The sequence below is a fragment of the Triturus cristatus genome, chromosome 3_2 (genome assembly GCF_964204655.1).
Source record: "Triturus cristatus chromosome 3_2, aTriCri1.1, whole genome shotgun sequence".
NCBI lineage: Eukaryota > Metazoa > Chordata > Amphibia > Caudata > Salamandridae > Triturus > Triturus cristatus.
In genome coordinates this window covers 445,575,447-445,592,059 of record NC_140584.1, presented here as the reverse complement: position 1 = coordinate 445,592,059, position 16,613 = coordinate 445,575,447, and the positions used below count along the sequence as shown (strand labels likewise).

General features: G+C 44.4%; 1 protein-coding gene across 4 annotated transcripts in view; it reads left to right on the top strand.

The window, feature by feature from the left end:
* The window catches only part of UEVLD (UEV and lactate/malate dehyrogenase domains), a 367,733-nt gene that overhangs the window by 303,781 nt on the left and 47,339 nt on the right, over positions 1-16,613 (top strand). For 3 of the 4 annotated variants that reach the window (XM_085648047.1, XM_085648046.1, XM_085648048.1), the window contains exons 10-11: positions 3,829-3,916; positions 9,056-9,179. In XM_085648047.1, the coding sequence (XP_085504173.1) occupies positions 3,829-3,916; positions 9,056-9,179 (212 nt within the window). Of the gene's footprint in view, positions 1-3,828; positions 3,917-8,488; positions 8,678-9,055; positions 9,180-16,613 lie in introns of those variants that run through there. The other variant, XM_085648049.1, reaches the window with a different exon arrangement.

The following is a 16,613-nucleotide window of genomic DNA, read 5'->3' as shown; positions in this document are numbered from 1 at the left end:
CTCATTTGCATAGGGCACGCCCCTATGCAAATGAGGAAACGCGCTCTATTGATAGCGCTGGCACTTTAAGTGCGCCACCGCTATCCGAATTATAGAAGGGGATGCACAAGCATCTGCTCCCCCTTCTATAATACCAAAGTGCCCCGGGGGCACACAAAGCGCGCGTAAATGCCCATTGCGCCCTTGGGGCACCTTGTATTATACGGCCCCAAATCTCGATGTCGAACCAAGTCAACGTGGTCACATCCACTGGCTTCCACACCATCAAACTACTCAAAAAGATCTTCAGTTGGGTGCAGCTGGACATTTGTAGGTCCATTATGCAAGCACTGATCACCAGCCGACTGGACTACGGCAACACCCTGTACATCGGTATCACCTCCCTACCCATCAAGAGGCTTGAAGTCCTACAGAATGCATCCGCAAGACTCACTTTCAAACTACCACACCGCAGTAACATATCCAAACACCTTAATGATCATCACTGGTGCCCAATCCACATACGGGCCCTCTTCAAACGCCTCATACGCACCTAAAAAGAACTACAAGGTCAAGGCCCAGCATACCTCAAGAGCTGATAGTTTCACAAACCGGTCAGTCACCTTCCCTCGGCCAATCTCCTCCTCACTCATATCCCCTAGATCCATCGAACCAGAACTGGGTGGTGTACCTTTTCGCCCCCAAAGCCTGGAATGATCTCACCCTCCACATCAGAGCCACTAGAGTTCTGTAAGAAACTAAAAACCTGGCTCTTCCAGTGGGCCACAGACTGCCAAGGGCCCCCTTCTTAGGTGCCATAATACCCTCCTGGATGATGTGTGCAATACAAATAAGCATAGCATAAGGTGCCAAAGTCCACTCATACAATGCGAGTATGTATGTATGTAGTATTTGTATAGTGCAAATCTAGCTGAAAAGGCAGCAAGTGCAGTCCAGGGTCAAAGACCAGTATAAAGTCAATGAATGACAGAGGTAGCTGGTTATTGGATGGTTACTGTATTGTGATGTAGTGTTCTTTACAAAGGTGTGTCTTCAATTCTTTCCTAAACTGAAGCAGCGTTGGGGAGGTATTTACCGATAAAAGGATGCTGTTCCAGATTCTGGTGCATAAATGAAAAAGGCTTTTTTTGAATTTTTGATTTTTGTACACTTTTTTAGTCTCCAGTCTGATGGTGGCCGAGCGGCAACACAAATTGTGAGCTTATCCCCCAAATATGTAGGTGTGCTAGCCAAGCCGCTCTGTAAACAATGCACTTGGTTTTGAAGATGGTGTCGGCCGGCAAGAGAAGTCAATGGAGTTCCATCAGGAAGCACGTGATATGATCATATTTCTTATGGTCATGTATGAGACGTGCTACAGTCTGTAGGATGTCCGTAAGTGGTACCGGTGTGGAGTCTGGAAACCATGGAGATGCCACTATCCAGAAGTGAGAGAATGAGGGCCTGAACAGCTGTTCTGAAGTCGCTCCCTAGATGAAACGGTTTCACTTTCTTTAGAAAAGAGATCTAGTACCAGACTGTCGTTGTTTTTAGTGTTTGGGGTTGGTGTCCAAAGTAAATCCAAGTGACTTGATATTCCATGAATGTTTGTATTTGAAGACATCAAGGGACATGTAATTGAGCCAGTTTTCCTGCTTGTTGTTCTTGGCAAAATAATAGGAATTCTATCTTGGCTGGGTTGATCTTCAGGGAGATGTTGGACATTCAAGTAAATAAAGAATCCAAAAAAAATATAAAAAAATTAAATGCTGTCCTTAAGAATTTGATAACAATGAGGAAGAGAGCAAAAAATCTAACTTTGATTTGGAAGATGGTACAGACTTTCTTCAAGGTGAAAGCATCCTTGATAAAACCCAATACTAAAGAAATTCCTGGTTGAATTATATTAGGGCTTTATCTTTAGTATTTACATGCTCTAATTGATGAGCAATCTTTAAACCATCCTGGGCCCTGACAATTTTAAATTTTTTTTAAATAATAATTATGCTCTATGTGGTGGGTGCAGGTTCTAAAACTTGGGACCTACTCTTAAAGTCGTAGATCTGACCTGCACATCTATAATCGCACATGGGTGTAGATTTATGGCTTTCTGGAATACATAAGTTTTCAGAGTACGCCTGCAAACCTGTGACAGCCGTAGCTTTCCAAGTGTGCCCCGGGAAAACGTTTTTGAGTTCCATTCTCCAACGCTCATGATTAAATTTGCTGAGCAAAAGCAAATGTCCAATGGGAAACTGTTTTATCCATAAAGATCTCCTTCCCTCTTCACCTCCACCTATTTTGGAGGTGTTCCAGTCTTCTTCCCACATAGAAAAGGGGTTTGGTTGTGCTCTTGTGAGGAGTAAATTAACATCCTTTTCCAAATTAGGATGTATACATTTCTGGGTGTGCACAAACTCAGAGTATTACACCTTTGAAATGCTTATTTCCAGTCATCTTCACTCCACGTTGACCTTAATCAATCTCATGAAAATCTCATGAGTATTACATTTTGCGACTGTAAAGCCAAGTATTGTTAATTCAAAAAGCGGTTTTGCACTTGTGAATCGGGACCCTATTATTTACATGTATAGCCCTGTCTGCAGATATTCACAGTCATGCTGATCAGAAATTATAGTTTAATTCTCTTACCGGATGTGAGGGGGAAATAGTTTCAACAGTAGTTCTGGTTTATCTGTTTGCTTCGAGTGGTACTGTGAGCATTCTTTCCTGTCGTAAATGGGAGTTCAAAAGTGCTACTCTACCTTGGCGAAGGATGTCCTCTTATTTTGTGCTCTGGCCAGTTTTACAGATATTTGATAAGGTACATTCTCACTTTTTATGAATTATACTTCAATCATGCGGGTGCCTTCAGATGTTGCAGAGCTTCCTCCAAAATATGATGGTACAACTTTTTATTTTGTAAATTCCAAGATGGGTGTGTGTTTGGTTTTCCAGACCCCTGTGCCATCCAGAGCTTCTATTATAGGAGATTCCCTGAGACCATGCCATGAAGAATTTAAAAATACTTGGATGTAACTGCAGTTGTTCAATATGATTATAAAGCCCTTGGCTGCCCGCCTATCCTGAAACATCATTAAGCAAAATGATATCCCAAAACCTCTAGCCACAAGACACAGATAATTCCTAGTTAGTAAATAGAATTAAGACATATTTTAAGTTGTGAAAGATTAGCAGAGTATTTTAGCTTGCTAGTGGAACTCCTACTTGATGGCCAAGATATTCAGACAAAATATGTGTGCTTTATGCCACTCCTTATACCGGCTTTGTCTCTGCCAGATTCCCCTGGCATTCTCCCTTCTCTACCTTTGAAACACTTGTACTTACCTTGCAGAAGGACTCTAGTAGGAAGAAGAAAGGGCCAGCCACATACTCCCCAACCCCATTGTTTAAAAAAAAGCCTGCAAGGGGGCACGCCATGAAATCCAAAGCATCTTTTTTTGCGGTTGGTAGCCTGCTTGAGAGCTACAGTTCTACAAGGGAACAGTAGGAACCTGTGAAGTACTTCACATTTGTAGGGAGAAAAGGTATACAAATAGGTAGAAGAGAGTAAAATTACACATATCAGAGAAAATGGGTAGTGAATTCACACCTGGCATCTCACTGACAGATTGCTTGTGTCCTGGCTGTGAAAATTGCTAAAACCTTCAAACATACTTGTGACTATAAAGAAGATACTCACAATAGAGATATATTCAACTCTGCCATCTTATGTTGTGCATATCAAACAGAAGAAATGCTTCTGAATTGCATGGTAATAGATGCTGAAAATTGTATTAATTTGTTTCATTTGCTCTTTCTAATGCATATTTATTATCTCTCATTCAGTGTCTGCCTGGAGTAATCGTGCCCGGTCACCATCCTATGCAGATGGAGTAACAGATCATACAACCTTCCAAGAGCAGTTAGCAAACAGGTAACTAGTAGTATGGTGAAGTATAAAGTACCAGATATTTAAGATACGGTCGAGAGATGCTATATCTGCCATGTAGTCCTTTGTTAATCCACTTTAATGTGGAAGTGAAGTGACCGTTTATTAAAAGTGACAAAGTGTGTGGATACGCAGAAGAGAACAAAATGTCAAAAGCTTTGGCCAGACAGCAGAAAGAGCACAGGACTGCATATGTATAAAACAATAGGGCAAGGAGCGAAGTACAAAATAAGTATAAAACAGAGCAGCACAATAAATTAATGTCCCCCAAGTCACACCTGGGGAACTTGAATGCAGTTCAACCCATTATCTCAAATCATATCGGAACTGAATGGGGAGAAGAAAGAATGCACATTTGGGGCCCTATTCACTAGTTAAATTTACATGTGTAGATTTACTCGCTTGTAAATCTGCGCCAACTCCTAGGAGTAAGTCTACGCTTTGTTGCTATTAATCATTCCCAGTGTAGATTCACATGTCTCCAGCATCTCATTTCAGGGGGTGGAGACATCTAAAACTGAATTTACAAGTGTGAAGTTACAACTAGTAATTTTTTATTCTCAGGCGAAAATCTCTTCCAGCAGACTAGAGATTTTCATATGGTAAACTATATGGAAAAAGAATACAGATTTTTCTTCAAAAAAATAAATATAAATATGTATATATGTATGTGTATATATATGTATATATTCACGTAAAAAAGCAAAGGGACGTTGCAGTTAGGCTGACATTTCACTCAAAACCAGAGAAATCAGCCGTTATAGTTAGCTGAGTTAACACGCCTCTGCAATGCACTGCTTATGACCTCACAAATGACATCACTGATGATATCTCAAATGACATCATCCAGTGACTGTGTTACCAAGGTGTATCGATGAATAGGTGGGTGTATGAGTGACTGTATGGATGACTCAGTGGGTGCGTGACTGACTGTATAAGTGAGTGGTTAGGTGTCTCAGTGAATGTATGGGTGAGTGACTGATTGTGTGTATCTGTCATTTAATGTCTAAGTGGGTGTATGAGTGTGTTAGTGGGTACGTGAATGGATATACGGGTGATTGGTTGTCTGACTACGTCTATGGTTGTCTGTGGGTGAGGAGGTGTGTGCTTGGGGGATGAAGTCCACTTTAGTCCTGAGTCCCTCAGGATGCAAGGGGACCTCATCGCCCCACCAGCAGTGGAGAAAGGGGGCGGGGCCTCCGGCAAGTTGCCGGCTTCCGTTTTTTAAATTTTATATATTTTAGGAAGGGATTCTGTGTAGCCCCCCCTTCCCTTGATAGTTTTGGGCCCCGGGGACCCCATTCCTCAGGACCAGACCCATTTTCTTTTTTTAAAACAATCAGAAACAAGCATTGGCATAGCCAATAGGTCTCGCCTTTGGGACCTTATAAGTGTTTAGCCATGCAACAGTTGCATAACTAAACACTAATAAGGTCCCAAAAGCGAGACCTATTGGCTATGCAAAGCGAAAGTGATCGCGATCACGATCAAACATCAAAGCGGCCTCTCAATAAGTCTCGCCAGACCAGCGCATGCGCTGGGTCAGGCGAGACCTAAAAAGGAGGGGGCGATGTGACCTCCCTCCTGAGGCCAATTTTGGCCCGAGGGACCCCATCCCCCATGGCATGGCCATTTTTTATAATCATTTTTAAGGGAGGGGAACGTTTTTGTCCCCGGGGACCCCATTCCCCGGGCCATTTAACTTTTCATTTTTTAATATTTGTTTTTAAGGAGAGGGTGGCGCACGACCCCCCTCCCTAGGCCACTTACGGCCCCGGGGACCCCATCCCCCGGGGCATGGTCAGGTGGTCGAGGAACGCGGGGGACCCTGAAGGCCCCGCGGTACCGGCGGGCTCCAGCCTTCTGCGTGAGCCGGCATTGCTATTTACCTCTAGAGAGCTGCTGACATGCAGCTCCCTGGAGGTAAAAAACAAAGTGCTCCATTATGAACAAGTGAGAGCACTTGTTTGCTATGGGATGGGGTTAGCAATGCTCCTGCCATCCCATAGCAAACTGCAATATCCCAGAGGTGGGCACCCTGAGACATTGCTGAAGCCGGCTCTAGGGGTGGCGGTCCCTAGGGCACTTTACGGCTCCACTTTTGACAGTAGCCCCGGGGAGGTGGTGGTCCCTGGGGCTGTGTGGGGGGAGCTCGAGCCCCCCCACTTTATTTTGAAATATAGCCCAGGAGGGGGCATTCCCCGGGGCTTCGTGGGGGTGCTAGAGCCCCCACTTATCTTTGGAATGTAGCCCTGTGGAGGTGGCGGTTCTCAGAGCTGTGGGTGGGGGGGGGGCGCTCTGCCCATCTGAATTTAATATACATAGCCCCTGGGAGGTGCCGGACCCCTGGGAGGTGCCGGTCCCTGGGGAGGTGCCGGTCTCCGAGGCTGCGAGGTGGCCTTGTTGCCCCCACCGCATTGAATAGATAAGCCCCATGGAGGTGTCGGTCCCCGGGGCTGTGCGGGCCCACGCATGTATTTAAATCATTGCCACCCGGACTTGGCTGACCCAGGGTCTTAATTAAATGTAGCGCAGGAGCCCCCAATTCGTTTAAAAAAAAATATAATAATAATTGGCCAGATTCGCGCATCCAATGCGAATCTCGAAGAACACTTTTTAAAATGCTTTTTTGGGCCCTGTGGGTCCCTGTTGTATATCTGAAAACTGTTTACACTTCTCAGGAACTACTGAACGGATTTACACCATTTAAGAAAAAGAGTGCACTCTGGACCAAGAGCTACCTTTCTGCCAAATTTGGTGTAATTCCGTTCAGAAGTTCAGGCTGTAGCTGCGTCAACAATTTCCTATGGAAATTAACATGGAGAAAAGGCGTTTTGGGACCCCACCACCATCACCACCTTTTTCTGACCCCGAATCACACCGAAACTTATAACACAGCAACTGACCTGACCGCCCCATTAATTTTGAAAAATTCACTAAGATTTGTCAAACAATGCCAAAGATATTCGCAAATCAAAAAACGCTTTTCTTATGGAAACTAGGTCCTAACTATAATTACCTACTGGTGACTTGCCACCTATATATATATTACATTAATTAAAAATAATTTTCACTAACTTGGAACTAATGCAATGAAATGTTGCAGCACATAAACTCATCAGATAAAAAAAATTGATAATTAAAATATATTTATTTTATAATTGTTATTCAAAATTAAAAAAACACCCTCACTGACATTTTAGTATAGATTTAGTTTTTTATTAAAGTTGTGTTTTTGTAATAGTGTAAAAAAAAAAGTTGTTTTAGTTGTAGTAAAAGTTTATTTTTGTTTTTAAATGTTTATTTTTAAAATGTTGCAATATATAATTTTTAAAGATAGATAGAGGAAGACAACAATTTGAGCACCACTCCTGAATGGTATTTAGGATTCAAATTTAATACATGGTAAACCACAAAAAACACCAACTTATTTCTACCTTTACCCAGTCTTGGTCACGGCATTTCCTGGTAGTTTCCATGTTTTATATGGAGAGTGACTCCATTATATGGAACACTCTACAACATCACCGACATTCCAAATCTGCTAGGGTGGTTTTTTACCAATCGAAGCTGTGATACTGTGCCTGGAATGATAAAAAAAAAAATGATATTTCTTTAGCTCTGCGTAGATGGATCTGTGCTAAAACTATGCTTAAACACTCTGCTAGAAAAACAGACATTTGTGGTGAGCATATTTGGAGTGTTGGTGGTGCTGTAGAGTGTTCCACATAAAGGATCTGAACTCCAACTAAAACTTGGGAACTGCCCAGGGTTCCCTATAATGTTGAAATAATTTTATTTATTTTACATATCATTTGCTATGGTTTGTTATATTAAGCCCCTGCCTCCATTATTTTTATTGGTGTTACTTGCATTACCTGTGAATGGCCTTGTATGGTGTATTATGCTTACTCCAACATTGAGCTGGAGTACATTTGTGACTGTCTGGTGACCTTATGGGCTATAGTAACTTCAGAAGTGTAGTTTGTGAATAGCAATGTACTTGCTCTTTAGTGGGTGGGTGTTTTTATTAGCTTGTCTCTTCCTAAACGTCTCCTTGGCCCTCACTAAACATGCCACAAACTGGATGAAGAGGACCGCTTCCCTAGACAGTAGAATTCCATCCTGCATTCCAGAGGGTGAAGACCTAAATACTGAAGTAGAAGAGGATGGTGGCAGGGTTTCTCCTAGAATTTCAAAGGTTCCCCTTTTTTAGGGAAGGTTTACTGATCATTTCTTACTGAGCACTGCCATTTGGTAGATGATAGAGGTGATGGTAGAGGTGGAACTGGAGTTTGTTGTCCAAGGTGAGGACATTTCTTGGGGTGGCTTGCCCTTTTGTCTGTCTCTGATTACTGCTTCAAGCTAGACTCTAGAGCAAGAGAAGACGGATAAAGACAGGGAATGTGTGTTAGTGGATTTAAGAGGCATGAGGTGAAATCAAGACAATGCAGACTTCGTATGTGGCATCCCAACCTTCGATAGCGCAGTTTGCTGGCATCTGAGAAAGCTCTTTTCTTTTACAAATTAAGCACTGCTCTTCTGTTGTCATTGCAGAGCATCAGTCTCACATGCTTAAAGAACAGAAGGAAGGCCCTCGATCTAAAAACATCAATTTCGAGTTCTGAATATTGATCTGTTTCAGAGTAAGAGCATGCTGAGACCTTGCTGAAGCAGAGTGACTGAGATGACATAGCTGACAGATACATTTGTCCAGTCCTTAAGAATCGGGCTGTGATCCTCCAGGTGAAATCCCTTCTCAATGTAGCCATGTATCGGAAGGTTGCAACGTTTTTTTAATCCACAATTAAGCGCAGGTCTATCACTGAGATCAAGACATCCTCTTGCTGTGTAATAATCTAAAAGAAGTAAAACAAATATAGTGTGTTGGCATGTGTATATTTTTTATCTATATCCATAAGCACTTAATAATAATGTAACGTATTGCACTTGGTGATCTGTTAATGGAAAAGGGAGAGCACAAGGTTGCTATGAGCCATTGCTGGCTTAAAAATAATTTGGTAAGATCAGATTTTGAATTTTGTTTATGCCTAAAGTAATGTATATTGAACATAAATCAATGTAATGCTCAAACTGTGCTGATTTCTGCTTCCCCACCCGCAGAGCCACAGAAATTCTTAAGTCAAAAGGTCAAAGATCCTGGTCTGTTGGTCTGTCTGTCGCTGATCTGGTCGAAAGTATAGTGAAAAATAAAAGGAAAGTTCATTCTGTTTCAACTCTAGCAAAGGTAAAAATACACACCTATGTTTTCCTATGTTCTCTTAAACCTTGAAATTATAATAATGTTGTGCATTGTTAATACTGTGCTGTTGTTTCATATTGTACTGACATAACACTCGGTGGTAATGTGGCAGTTCTCATGTAACATATAAACAAAACAAACTTCTCTAGGGGTTTTGTAAAACTAAACTCTCTACTTGCTAAACAGCTTGCTCAGTATTCTGGCGCTATTCAATTCTATGACCTTCAAACTGCATACAATGGGGCCTATTCACGTAGGCATTTTGGTGTACATAAAGTAGTACGTCTGTAGTAATCTTATATTTAATGTAGTTCTCCTGTACTACTCTTGAAGGAACTCATACGTACCTTGCGAATTAGCCTCAAAACATATAAAACGGGAATTATAACAAAATATTCATTGAGTACAAATAGAAAGGACATTGCCATCTCAGCACTTTACAAATCGAGATAGAGATATGGATGTTTCAGGGCTGATTCACACAGGCATTTAAGAGTACATAAAAGAGTACTCCTGTAGTACTACTTAATGTACTGATAAGCACTTTTATGCATCCAACCCCAGAATTCTTCAATGGATTCATAAGCCAATGAGCTATCTTACTAACTGCCTTAGTGTTCATTCTGCTGTATGCATGTTTGCAAATGCGGCCAACCCTTAAGAAGTCCTGGACCCTGTCCTCAGAGACAATTGATGAGCGTTATTTAGATCCTCATAATGCAGTAATCAGGAGCTTGAGTTTTTCATAGGTCACCAGATTGCATAAATGTAGTCTCAAATATTCACTTCACAGTTTATCTCATCTGGTGTGCATAACAACTTTTACTTCTACTTTAAAAAAAAAATAAAAAAAGGTGTTTGAGGCATGTGTGGCTGTAGATACTCCAGCCATCTAGTATTGGGCTTGGAAGTGTGCAAGTTGCTTTTCTTTGAAGATTTATTTTCTAGTCACAAGGTACTGTTGCTCCACCTCTTGCTTGTAAGGCGCATGGTCATCGGCTCTTTTATTAGATTGTTTTATTTCTGCCGTGTGGGAACGGAAGAGTGCTCTCATGCTGCGGATCAACTCCGTTGCAGTGTTCTTTTCGGTCTTCACGGTTCCTCTCCCTCCGTCGGCATTGCATTCATTCACATTCCCCTTCTCTCATATCTGGTCTACTCCTGCTGTCTCGTCCGGGTCTGATCTCTGGTCGACCTCAGCCCTCAGTGGGGCCTCACCCTTCGGGTCCTCTCCCTTCAACTCAGTCTAATCTCACCATGCCTTGCCTGTGATGGAATGGACACCCTTTCGATATTGCTCTCGGTGTTGTACGAAGTAACCTTGGGCAGACCTTCACCAGGTCCGTAATCTTTGCACTCACTTGAGCACGATCAGGCCTCTTCAGACACGTTTTGGTCCTTCTGGTCGACAAAGACTCTTCGTGACCCCCGAACACATCAACTCAAAATATCTTGCAGAAGCAGTGACGATACCTCATACTTCTTCGTCACGCAGGACCGCTAGGGGGAACATCATCCTGAGCCCTTCAGCTGCAGACAAGGAGTCTTTTTCGCCTAAAGGAAATTTCGGCTCTGGCTTCAAGATCAAAGACCTCCCGCTGGCTCAACAGTTTGTGATTACAGCTCCTGCTTCCCTCCCCAATGTCATCGCTCCGAGCTTACTCCCCTCAAGGAGCATTCAGCCGCTCTGGATTCACCTTCGGTTCATGGTCACCCAGCTTCGGCACAGCGCCAAAGAAAATCTAGAAGCTGACTCCCTTGGTGCCGCCCGCTCCTGGCTAGGCGCCGACTCGGTCGTCCGATCCGAAGTTGTTGACATTGAAATCCAAGTCAGCAGTGAAATATTCGGTGCTGACCAGAAAATTTGCCGTCAAAGCAGTCCTCCAGTAGCTGCAGGACAATCTCCACCCTGAGACAGGCCAAATCCTCACGCAACCTCCTACACCAGGCTTTCAGCCTCCAAAGAGACCGCTCAGCTTTAAGGAAGCTCTGGAGCCCGCTCCACCACCAAAGCAGTGGAAGAAGCAGGACAAAGGCACAAGTCCTCTTCCTAGCTCGCCACTCCTCTACTCCACACCTCCCAGGCCTCCAACATCTCCCAAAGAAGCACCGTAAAAGAGGGTGTGAACTCCAGCATACTTATTCAAAGACAAGCTTGGCTCCGTGTCTCCGGCTTCAAACCGGATGTTCAACAGCATCTCCTCTCCTGCCCTTTCACGGAAGACATCTTTTCGGGGCCCCTGGTTTATGAAATGCCAGAGAAAATGAAAAATAACATGGAGATGGCAAAAGCCACGGGCGCCCTGCAGATGCCTACCCCTTGTGGGTCATTCCCCGCTCAGCTTATCGTGAAGGCTCCAAGACAACCTCCTCCCGAACGCTTCATGTCTTTCCAACATCAGCTAGCCCAGCAAACCTCCACAAGATGCTAATTTAGAGGCACCTACCGTGTTGATCTTGCCAAAGGTAGCCCTCCAAAGGAGCTGCCCTAGCCAGGCAATTACTTATGCCACTCCCCCCCACGACCACACAACACCTGTCAGGGGACGACTTCAGATGTTTTTCCCCGCATGGCAACACGTCACCTCAGATCAGTGGGTAGTAGACATCATTCAACACGGTTACTGCCTGGAGCTCATTTCCACACCACCGAACATGCCACCCCGCAGAGATGTCCACTTGCCGGAACATCAACGCCTGCTTGGAGAAGAGGTCCAGGCACTCCTTCTCAAAGGGTTTATAGAGTGTGTGCCACAACACCTTATATTGCTCGGGTGGTGTATTCCCTCTACTTCCTGATTCCCAGGAAGCATGGGTCACTCAGGCCCATGAACGACTACATACTGTCAGAGCTCTTCCACATGGTCACTCTCCAGGATGTCATTGCACTGCTACAGCAAGGTGACTTCATGGCTGCACTCCACATCAAAAAGACGCCTACTTCCACATCTCGATCCATCCTGCACATTGGCACCTTCTCCTGTTTGTGGTAAGCGGTCAACACTACCAATTCAAAGTGTTATCCATCGGGGTAACCACCACACCTCACGTTTTGGCAAAATGCCTCACAGTGGTAGCCATGCACCTATGAAGACATGACATCCATGTATTCCCATGCCTGTACGATTAGTTAATAAAGAGTGCCACGCAACAGCAGTGCCGTGCGCATACTCATGCCACTTTAGACTTGCTTCATGATCTAGGCTTTACTATCAATCAATCAATCAGGTTTCTTATAAAGTGCAACTACTCATCCATTAGGGCCTCAAGGCTCTGAGTGTGGGGAGGGGGGAATTTGCGGTTCAGCCGAAGAGCCAGGTCTTGAGGTCCTTCCTGAATTGCAGCAGGGATGGTGATCGCCTGTGGTGCAGAGGCAGGGAGTTTCAGGTCTTTGTAGCGAGGTAGGAGAAAGGATCTTCCTCCAGCCATGGTATTGTGGATCAATCTGTAAAGTCCAATGTCCAGCCCCTTCAAATCCAACCCTATCTGGGCGCTTTTCTCAATGCAGAGGTCAGGAAAGCCTATCCCAGTCCAACAAGAATCCATTCCTTCCATGTGTAGCTGCCTCTTTTTCAGCCAGATCAACAGGTCCCAGTCTGGACAGTCATGCACCTCCTAGACATGATGGCCTCCTGCATCGCCATAGTACCCCATGCAGGATTAAACATACTCTCACTGTAGAATGCTTATTGCATCATTGGTCTCGGGCAGAGGGTCATTGGGAAGATCTAGTGTTGATAGCCGCCACACTCAATGCTCTCTGCAAAGGTGGAACACCAGCAATTTGTTACAGGGGCAACCTTTTCTCCGCAGGATTCTGCAGATTACCACTTCAACAAACGCATCACTCACTGGGTGGGGGGGGGGGGTGTGCGCATCTAACTGTCCGAGATCAGTGGGATCCCAATAACAGGGGCCTCCACATCAACAGCTGGAGCTGTTAGCTGTCCACCTAGTTCTCAAAGCCTTCCTTCCCCACATAGTGAGCAAGGTAGTCCTCGTCCAGATGGACAACATGACTGCCATGTACTAAATACAGAAAACTCAAAATGCCCAAACTTCGTCTCCAGATTACCATACCTGCAGTCCATGGGCAATGCACTATGTATGAACTGGTCAGGGATGTTTACCTACCTTTCAAACGAGATTGACCCCTTAGCAACCATCATTCAGAACATTGTTTGTTATATACTACACCTTCAAACATGTGGACTATCCTTCACCTCCATTCAGCTATACTTGGCCCCCATGGCTGCTTATCTCCAAAATAGGCAACATGTCTCTCCATTCAGGATTCCAGTCATTGAGGCTTTTATGGAGGGACTCTAAAGAGTCATTCCTTCACGGGTGCCTCCGGCTGTGGCATGGAATCTATATATTGTTCTCACAAGACTTAGGGCCCCCCCATTTGAACCCCTTCAGTCATGTTCCATTACAATTTATCTCTTGTAAAGTAGCTATCCTAGTGGCTATCACATTGTTGAGACATGTTGGTGAGCTCCAAGCCTTAACCCGACAAGAACCTTTCTTTCAGGGTCATAGAGATTGGGTTTTCCATCGCACCAACCCTAAATTCATTCCTAAAGTCTTCTCTCCTTTCCACCTTAACCAGTTTATAGAGCTTCCAGTCTTCTTTCCTCAACCTGACTCAATTGTAGCTAGCTCCCTTTGTACCTTAGACATCAAACAAGCCTTAAGGTACTATGTGGGTAGGACGAAGCTGTTTCGGAAAACTCAACAACTGTTTGTTGCTTTTTCTGAACTGCATAAGGGGAAGGGCTTATCAAAATCAGGCATAGCCAGATGAATATTTGAATGCATCCAGGCTTGTTGCGCAAACGCTAAAAGGATTTTGCATGCTCATCTGAGAAACTTGTCTACCTGGAAGAAAGGGGCCTCTTTGGTTTTCCTTTGGAACATCCCCATAGCAGACATTTATAAAGGAGCTACTTGGTCTACACAACCTAATTTCACTAAACACTACTGTGTAGAAGTGCTAGCCTGCTAACCAGCCAGTGTTGGCCAGGATGTATCACATACCTTCTTTCTGTCTTCTGCAACATCCACAGGCTAGCCACCACTTAGGGGAGGACTGCTTTACAGTTTTTGCACAGCATGTGGATCTGCAGCCACATATGCCTTGAACAGAAAATGTTACTTACCCTGTAAGCATCTGGTTGTGGCATTGTTTGATCCTACTAATCCAGAAAACTACCAACCTGTATCATTGTTGCCACTGTTGGCTAAAGTCACTGAGAAGCTTGTAAACCAACAGCTTACTCAGTTTATCAAGACTAACGGTCTTATTCATAAAACACAGTCGGGGTTTCACCCATCCTATAGTACAGAGTCGACCCTGCTGTTGGCCTCCGAATCAATTCGCCAAATCCTGGACGCAGGAGACACTGCCGCTCTCTTGATGCTAGATCGCAGTGTGGCGTTCAGCACCATTACACACAATCTCCTCATTTAGTGTCTGAGGAGATGCGGTGTCGACCATATGGCCTTATGGTGTGTTGCCTCCTTTCTACAGGGACACACCTTTCAGATGTGTCCAAAACCATTCCACTTTAAAGTAATTAATCAGCAGGGAGCACCTCAGGGCAATTCCCTGAGTCCAACCTTATTTAATATGTACATGCTACCCCTGGTTAAGATCATTGAACATCATGAGTTCACAGTAATGCTGTTGATACTCAGTTGATCATTACAATCTCTCAGGATGCTGCAACCATGAAGGTTGTTTCCAGAGGAGGTTGCCGGATGGATGGGCCAAAAATGTTATAAGTTGAATGCAGGAAAGACTGAGGTCCTGATCCTGGGCAAACAACCCAATATCTGGTCGACCTTTTGGTGGCATGAAAACCTTGGCCCTTATTCCTAGCCCCAAGCCCAAGGTTAAAAACTTGTGAATTTGGTTTGACCAGAAGTTGTCCATTGACAGCCAAATGTCAGCATTGGCTAGGAAATGCTTCGGAATCCTCAAGACCCTGAAAAAAGATCCTGGATTTGCTCCCAGAAACCTCAAGGAAAGCTGTGGCCCAGGCTTTAATTATCTTGAGGCTGGACTACTATAACGTGTTGTACCTGGGGGTGTCACTGGCTCGCATGATGTGACTCCAAGTGCGGAAAGTGCGCTTCTGTTACTCAATCTCCTGAAACGCATCTCCATGGGATCTTCACTTATTAAGTTACACTGGCTTCCTGTGAAGCTGAGGATCTCGCTTAAAGCATTGTGCTGCAGCCTTGACAAATAGTGGTCATCGGTACATACAGCCCTTCATTCAACCCTTTAATCTTCTGAGGAATCTCTGATCCTTGAGGACTAGTATCCCGAAAGTTAGAAGAGTGCACCTATGCTGGCAACTCAATTAGCTTTCTGGCGTCGAAATTTGGTAATTTGCTGCCTCTCTCTGTTTGACAATCCCCTTCAGAGCACCATTTTAGAAAAAAATGAAAAGCTTGGTTGTTCAGACATATTTTTTGGAGCATAGGGGATCATGGCCCACAGAGCTGGGACACTTAGTTCCGAAGTGGCTATGCGCTTTACAAGATCCATTATTATTATTATTTTATGTGATAATTGTTGTACCTTCAACATGAGCCATTTTCCTCGTCAAACACAATAAAACTCTCATTTTTAGGTCAAGCCTGAGCCAGCGCGCATTCGCTGCTCTGCGAGGCTTCTTGTAAGTACTCTCAACTACTCCATGTGGGTCTGACTCCTCCCACACATAGGATTGGCTTTTGCGTGTGTCTTTCACTAATGAAAGCACGCAATTGGCTAAAGGTGGGTGCATGTCTCACCTTCTTTTTTTTTTAATGCTCACTCCCACGGTGTTTTGCTCTCGGGAGCGAGCAGCGGCACGCAGGGTGGCAGCTGCATTCCTTGTGTCAGGTTACACACAACACGCCGTGCTTTCACTTTTGCTTGTTTCTATAGGCCATTGCCATGACCCTGTGCTTTCGCATGAACCCTCACACAGACTCATGAAAGCGGTCCAAACTCTCCCTCCGAGCATGGGCCTGGGCGAGCATCGTCCCTCCACATTTCCAAGCAAAATGCCTATTTTCTGCCACGTTGTGCAACTGCGCGGCTCGTGCGAGTAATGCCTCCCTGCCCTGGTTTCTCGGCTATCAGCCCGCGATAGAAAAGCCTCTACGAATAAATCCGGTTTAAAGACGCATCACTGTCTGTCAGGATTTGGCTGATTGTGCGAAATGGGTTTAATTGGGACGTCATTGTTTTCGTGCAATATGATGTGATAAAAGGAGTTTGTTGTGTAGTGTTGAGGACGCGCGTCACCAGGCACTGATTAGCAGCAATGTCACTGTGGAGGGGGATTTTTAAAGCTATGGAGAAGAGAACACGTGGCGCAGCCCCAGGGCCAGAGCGCCGCGCATAATCTGTGTTCGAAG